At 49.3% G+C, this 8,029-nt stretch overlaps 1 protein-coding gene across 1 annotated transcript in view; it reads left to right on the forward strand.

Moving 5' to 3' along the window:
• The first annotated feature begins 649 nt into the window (after nucleotides 1-649).
• Nucleotides 650-8,029, forward strand: part of LOC122367178 — a 22,588-nt gene continuing 15,208 nt past the window's right edge. The window contains exons 1-3 of the mRNA XM_043340059.1: nucleotides 650-2,736; nucleotides 3,107-3,289; nucleotides 3,722-3,848. Of these exons, the coding sequence (XP_043195994.1) occupies nucleotides 663-2,736; nucleotides 3,107-3,289; nucleotides 3,722-3,848 (2,384 nt within the window). The 5' untranslated portion in view covers nucleotides 650-662. The remainder of the gene's footprint in view (nucleotides 2,737-3,106; nucleotides 3,290-3,721; nucleotides 3,849-8,029) is intronic.

Below are 8,029 nucleotides of genomic sequence, written 5' to 3' on the forward strand. Positions count from 1 at the left end.
TCTTCATGGGACCTCCGCAAGAGTGGGAACTTAATAGTCTCTTCGCGACGATGAATGCCGAACGACCGACCACTGTGGCACCGGATGAGAACGATGTCACCATCAGTATTCAACAGATTGATCCGAACGCACCAATGATGATGATGCCCGGGCGACTCAATGTAACGGATTCGCCAATCATCTCTATATCTCCGCACAGTCCTGGAGGTGTAACGCAGCCTTTGACAGCACCGCAGACATCTCTTGGAGTGGGGGCGAGTGATGGGAAGGTTACAGCTCCGGTTACTGTAGCTGCTCCTCCGGTTACGTCGCCGCCGCTAACGACAGAGGGAAGGCCACATGGGGAAACTACAGCTGGACAAGAGCCACCTTCAGCGACAACTGCATCTACGGGATATTTGTCTCCGTCAACTTCTTCAAAGTATCCATCGACTGCGTCTTATTCTTCAGGCTCTTCATCGTTGTCTTCTGGTACTGCAGCGTCTTCAACCACAGCCAGTTCCTTGGCGACTTCTACAGCTAGTGGTGAGCTTGGGCAGAGCATTCCTGGATTTATAGCGTCACCATACATCGCACAACCACAACTAGCGGAAGATGCCGCCACTTTCTCCACTGATGCACAAGCTGAGATTGTTGTGGTTGACGGCAGTGGTTCCCAAACTATGTCTGGCTCTGACCAGACCCCAATCTCTACAACAGGAGCAGCAGCAACTACTCCAGCTCAGACGACACAAGGTCCATACTCTTCCAGTGGCGTGACGTCAGAGCCAGGATCTCAAAGCTTCTCTGCTTCACCAGCTCCTGCACCAAGCTCCTGGTCCACCACCTACAGTACCACGGTGAATGTGCAGGCGAATGTGGTGCATGACGATACTGACAATGATCTGATCTCCAGCCTTTTGTCCAACACCTTCGACCCACGGCCTTCGACCACTGATGAGCCATCGATTGATTACGACTACTACGACAGTACTGAAGGCCCATCGGATTTCACGGATGTAGCCTTCAACTCCGGGGGCATGTTATCTGTTCCTTCATCTTCATCTTCATCTACGTCGTCCTTTACAACGCAGCCTGAGCCTCCGCCCATTACCTTCAATGCCCTCGGCTTCTGGAAGCCGACCAGACGTCCGATCGCCTTCAACCGGCTGAAGAACAAGTATCGTCGGCCTTCAACAACTTCAGCCCCAAGCACCACCACCGAGGCTCCTTCCACTGAGACCGAACCGCTGTGGGTTTCTCCCCCAGCTACAGTCACTACTGTAACACAAGATTCCCTGCCAGGTCTTCTCGGCACCCTATTCGCCAGCATAGTCCGTAGACCCCCCGGCACAGGCCGAAGACCTCCTGGTTCCACTCCGTCCAAGATTTCTCCACCGGTTGTAGTAGAGGACGGAACAACACCCGTTACTGCACGTCCAGTGACTAGTCAGGAAGGTGTCAGGCCGTGGTACATCATCGGACCTGTAATGACCCCCTCCGAAGACACTGCAACCCAAGGAGTCACGAGATTCCCTGGTGGAGTGTCCTCAACGCTTCCCATCGCGTCTTCCGGGACTGTGGCAGCATCCGGAGCGACTGCCGCTTCAGAGGGCCCATCTTACAGTACGTCTAAGATTGCGGTTACGGAGAGTCCGACGACTGTGACGCCTCAGTTCAACAAGTATGGCTTCTGGAAACCTGAAAAACGTCCTTACCACAACACCCTGCTGAGGTTGAAACAGAAGTATCGGAGACTGACGTCAGGGGGAAGAGAAGGACGTGCCAAACGTGATGCTCATGAAGGTGATGGAGATAATGACAGAAGGACTGAGATCTCGGATGATGTGGAATACAATCACGAAAAGAAAGTTTATCACAGGCACGGCAGGTCTCTGTACGAAGAAACTATTCATCGAGATGGGAAATCTGAGATCGACTCTGCCAAGAACCAGGAACAGATCTTCAATGTGTTCGAAAACAACACTTCCGACGCCGTGGCTAAATACATTCTTTCAAATCACGCTGCATACTTCCCCAGTGTCAACCCAGACGACCCCAGTTTTCCCAGCGACGACGTGACATCATATGATGATGACCCAACAGCAGACGACGATGTCACCTCTGAAGTCACCTGTCGACTTCTTGAAAGTGTTGGACGAAGTCTTCACGCCACTCCCGACACACCACACTCAGCCGCTGCTGCTGCTCGCAGCTTCCGAGCCTCCCTTCGCCGCCAGTCCCGTTTGAGGCGCTTCTCCGGCCGCTGCGTCACAGAATGCTGGCTGGGTACTGTCGGCATTCTCGGCACCGTCGGAGGTCTGGCAGCGTTGACAATACCAGTCTACGCTCTTGTGGCAGCATCTTTGGCGTCATCAAGCAGCGCGGCAGCTGGAGGAGCTGCTGCAGCTGGAGGTGGAGGTGGAGGAGGAGGCGGAGGAGGCGGAGGAATTTTCCTCTTCCCTGGAATCGTCTTCGACGAACCACTGACCGGCCCAGGCACTGCACCAGCTCTAGGAAACGAAACGGGAGTACCCGAGCCCATCGGACCGGAGGTCGTAGTTCTTCCGCCCGGGTTCTTCCCTGTTCCCGATGGCGCTGCGCCTCCTGCACCTCCTGCACCGCTGCCTGGTGTTCCGTCAGGTCCTTCAGCACCTTCAAAACCGGCGGCACCAGTGGGTGCGGTGGATGATGCACCGGCTCCGCCTGGCTTTGTGCCTGCAGGACCGCCTGGAGCGCCTGGATCAGCACCATTTGGTGAGTTGGGTTACATCTAAATCCATTGGTTTGATTAGTTAATGTGGGTGGTCTCTCACTGTAATCTATAGGCAACAACCATACGATATTTGTAGATCGATTTTGTCAATCTTTTCATGAGGATGCAATTTTTACGGAAGGATTGAGGAGTTCGTGTGAATGAGCTCTTGTGCATCTGTAACTCTAAAATTTCATGCTCATTGTGAGGTAGTCCGTTTTGCTCAAGCTAACAACACTTTTCTCACTAGCCTGGTTTCAGAAGTTAGCAAGAAGCACTTCCTCAGTGGTGTGCTGTTTTTACTCATCTGATCTTAAATCAGATCGTTTATTCTCATCGTTAATTCTAGCCATGTCTTTTTTCCCCACCCAGTTCCAGTATTTGCCGCTGCTGAGGCGGAGGACTACGACTACGACTACGGCCAGGATCAGGAGGGAGGCGCCGACTCCGGGTTCTTTTTCCCGGAGGACGAGAGCGCGGGACCTTTCTCTGAGGGACCCTCAGGGCCGCAAGGTCCTCCCGTTCCGCAAAGGCCTCCTCTCAGGGATAAACCAGGTGAGAGCGAAAGCGGTGGATAGTATTTTGAAATTAATCTATCAGGGCCTATGGGTGTGTCTTTTCTGTATGGGAAACTAAGGGCTTCTATCATCTGTATTCACTTAGGGCTACTTGTGTTTCAAATGAGCATATTAATGGATATCGTGTGTTATCAGACTGTGGTCTGAGTTATTTGACTGCTAATTACTGTCGGATGCAGCTGATGATCTGATGCATACGCAATACGCATTGCCAATAAAAGTAAATTAAAATGGTTAACGTCACTCTTCAGTGCACTGGCAATTCATTTCATTTCAGTGATCACTGATCACTTTATTATGATGCTTCAATTAAAAGCATATTTTGCCAACATTGGCCTCGACCTTCGTAATCTACATGTTGGCTGCATTTTCCACGTTCTAAGACCCACTGACCACTCACACTTCACAGAGGCCGGGTATCCCGACGAAGACTCTACAGACGGCGTGTTGGGTGACAACTTCAGTCCTGACGTCACCGACTGCGGCAACTTCAGACTCTGCATGATCCACGCCAGTAATGGAGAGAGCAGCACCAGGTCAGTGGCATTTCTATGTGTGTATGGGAGTGTGTGTATGTGTGTGTGTGTGTGGGGTGGGGGGAGAGGGAGAGGGGAGGGGTTATATGGATAATGCGGCAACTTTATGTTCCGTACGTTGCATTCCAGCAGTGCGGAAATTAATATCAGGATAGTGACCTAGCCATGGATGAGCAAAACGTGCGATGGTAAGACGGATAGCCGGAGAGCTAACAGCTGGCGTATATCGAAAAGTTGATAATAGCCAGACAGCTGGTATAGTCAGCCGCCCAGCTTCTGGTTTGGTTTGGTTTAGTTTGCTCTAGATGCAGATGATTTTTCTCTCGATAAGGCTTTTGGTAATGGAAGGGTACAGAGACTATTTCTGCATTATGAGCTCACGAATATTGCATCACGTCAAACGTACCCGGGTCATGTCAATTATTCCTCCACACGCCCCCACATTGTTTTTTCAGTCGCAGGTCATGCTGAACCCTGCCACCTCTTTCACCATACTTATTGCCATTTGTTCTAGAAGACCACCCACGAAATACACATAACTTACAGCTAACCGTTAGTCTGGAGTTGCGAACATCTGCTGCGGCTAGCCCAGTCACGCTGCACCTTGCCACCTCACCTCAACACCAGTTGGCTCTTAGATAAATCCAGCGCGACCCGTGTCACGTCCCGCGCCCTGATAGTGTCACGTCTAGTCAAAGGGTTCGCTGCAAAGTGTAGATGACCTCTTGGTAATGCTTGTCGGCTTTGGAGGGTCAAAGGGGTGGGAGGAATTGCCAGCATGCAGCCGAGGTCAGTTTTTCTAGGTCGAGTCATGGGGTGCAAAAACGGGACTGGGTGACGTCGTGTTGGGGTGGTGATGTCATTTGAGGATTAGCTGATGACATGCTAATTCATGGGCAATGTGCTGCTTAGTGACCACTGACCAAGGCCTAATGTTTGACATGTAGAATAAGCTCCACATGTATAATACACAATGCGCAATAACTACATGTACAATTTATGTACAATTATGTACAATATACTATCCACCGTCCACCGTCCACAACCCACTGACCAACGTCCACCGTCCACCGTCTGCACAGTCTGCCGTCCACCGTCCACCGTCTGGCGTCCACCGTCCACAATCCACAACCCACCGTCTGGCGTCCACGGTCCACGGTCCACCGTCCACCGTCCACCGTCCACCGTCCACCATCCACCGTCTAACATCCCCCTCCACTGTCCACCGTCCACCGTCCACCGTCCACTGTCCACCGTCCACCATACACAATCCACCGTCCACCATCCACCGTCTTCCATACACCGTCCACCATCCACCGTCTTCCATACACCGTCTGCCATCCACAACCCACTGTCCACCAGCGAGCGCCTTTAGGAATCCCGTTTGAACGCCCAATTAACCGGCCCATCTTATCAACAAGTCCATCAAAATGTTCATCAACCTCAACCCTTTGGCAATGCCTTCAGCTGGCCCCAAAGCTACACCTTCCACCTAGAATCCAACGGTCAACACCGTTATACACACTTAACGCTATAATATTCGCCCATCGAGAGAGTCAAGAGATAGGAATGTGAACTGTGAATAGTAAGTGTTGGGCGTCGTGGTTGAATGACTCTGAAAAGGCACCCGTGCGTATGGTAGCATGACGTCTTAGGATACCCATGTGTGTCTTAGATGTTTGCGTGGTGATATTTGAAGGAGTCGTGCTATCCGATGCTTGAGGGAGACGGGTCAATGAAATACGATTTGTAGATATGTATCTAAATGCCTGAATGCCCTATGGATGATGTAGTGTCTAGTATCTTGGTAAAGTCGAGTAGATAAGCACGAGTCGGCGCCATGTGGTATAGATAGCGATGTTAATGGGCGCTGCTGCATTTGATTACGATAAAATATTGCATTGATCGGTGCCCAAAAATGTTTACTATCAAACGCTTTCAGGCTATTGACTCTGCGAGCAATCACTTCACCGAAAGCTTGGATACCAGAAATAAATCGTCAAATTCATTGATAACCACGAAACGTATATTAACTTATTATAGGACTCCAAAGAAGAATCTAGTGAAAGTCACCAATAAATGATCTGTCATTGAAATTACGCTATGACTGCTCCTCCAGATAATCGTTAGATTGTAACGAAACTGATGGATTATATCAGTTTCGTCCACCTTCCCTCTCATCAAAACGCTCACGAATGGATCTGTAATCTGTATCATTCTTTGCATCTGTACTCTCAAAAGCATATCCACTATCCACCTGTTTACATTACTATGCATAATCCAAAGGAGTCAGGAGCCGCAGGCTGTTTTGAAGAGCCTCAGAGGCGGCTAACTGTATCCCTTGACAGTGCTGTTAGTCACGCCCATGGATCCATGAAGTGCACTGCGTTTTGGGTAACAAAAACCACCCTGATCAATGGACCATAACCAGCCTTCCCTGTGCCGTTCATCGTCTAATCGCTGATAGATATATGGTCTAGGATTATTAATTTTCGTAAATGATAGAAGGCGGTGAATGACGATTCTCGGTGCTGTAATAAAAAGGGAACAAAATTATCGTAGCATGATGGGTAAGTAAAGTTACTTTGTTCTTACTAACGCCATCGGCGGCTTGTATTCAACCGATATCTCGAAGTGTTCTACATAGTAATGTTGTTATTGTTCTTCATGAATTTGTGACGTAGGTCTCTTATCATCGGTAAAAAGACAACAGGACAGAAAAGCTAAGCTTCAGCTATACACTGGTCGCATACTTACACTAATGCTACAATGACTAGGAGACAGTTCTCCACAACAAGGGAACACAAGCTTTCCTCTCTCTGCGTGGGGCTAGTTACTTCCGGTCGGAAGTGAGCACTTCCGGAAGCGTGGGAAACTACCGACTCTGCGTGCGTGTGGGCGTGTGAAATTATCCGTGTCTCGCGTCTAGGATGACACTTTGACAAATTATAAATGAGGCGAATAACAGCTCCTGCTTGAAGCTGCTTTTCGCTTTTTGTTGAGTAAATTGCTAGAAGCTTGTGCAGAATCTACTTCTTAGCGTTTTGGTAAAAAATGTTTGTTTGACTTTAACTTTTTGAAGATAACAGGAAACACCATAAGAGTTCAAAATAGCAGTTCACCAAAATTCTTAAAAAAATGCTGTTAAGTAGGTACCTAAAGTGTTAGGTACTAATGTTCCGGAAAGTAACTTCGGGCCAAACATACCACCACTGTCTCCAGCCATATATCAACTCGCCTCCCACTCCAATGACCCGTAGCGCTGTGCCACAACGTATGTTCACCACACCGTGACGTCATTGGGCCGAGTGGTGACGTCAGTGGAGCGCGGCGGGGCCGGCAAGTGTCCCAGTAATGGATGGGTAGGGCGGTGGAGCGGAGCCACTGGGACAATCGGTGGCGCCGGTCGAGTGGGGTAGATACAGCTTACAAGGCGAGAAAAGTCGGGTCGAGTTTGATTATGAGAATGGGCTCGAGAGAGTTACATCCCATTACATTATTCGGCGGATCGAGGTGAGCTTTGGTAACTAGGCGAGTCAGGTATAAAATAATATCAAATTATTTGCTTATTCTGTTTAGCCAAACGGAATTGAATCTAAACAAATAAAGTAGACGAGTCGTTTAAAATATATTATTGGGACATACAAATGGAGGCTGTAAAGACCTGTTGACGGTCATTATTGGTTGTCTTTCATTCAAATGAATGCTATTTTGCCTTGGGTATCAGTCACGATTTAATTCATGTTTCTGAAAGGGGCATGGGATCCAGATGGAAAGCCGATCTTGTCCCAGGGTTGAAATTGAACATGCAGCTCGCGTCTAGACCCCTCATTCCATCCGAACCTTTCGGCTGGAATCGTCAAGCCATCCCGAATCACGAACTCTTTCTGACGACCATAGCACTGGCCTGGTTACACTCAATCCGTTATCAAATCGACCGTATCTGTTCAGCTAGTTACCGTGACTGCCCGTCACATCTGGCCACAACTTGGCGAGTGTAACGATGTGGCACCGGCTTTAGCCTAGATAAGATCAGAAGTTGGGCCGAAATCTAGGCTAACAGGGTGCATTATTCCCGCATTGGCCCATATGTCTCCGGAAGATGAAATGACTTGTGGTCTTTTGCGGTACAATTTCGACAACAGATCCGTCGAAGCATCATGGTTGTTCATAAACACCAT

Source organism: Amphibalanus amphitrite, unplaced genomic scaffold (genome assembly GCF_019059575.1).
Source record: "Amphibalanus amphitrite isolate SeventyFive unplaced genomic scaffold, NRLGWU_Aamphi_draft 000855F_arrow, whole genome shotgun sequence".
NCBI lineage: Eukaryota > Metazoa > Arthropoda > Thecostraca > Balanomorpha > Balanidae > Amphibalanus > Amphibalanus amphitrite.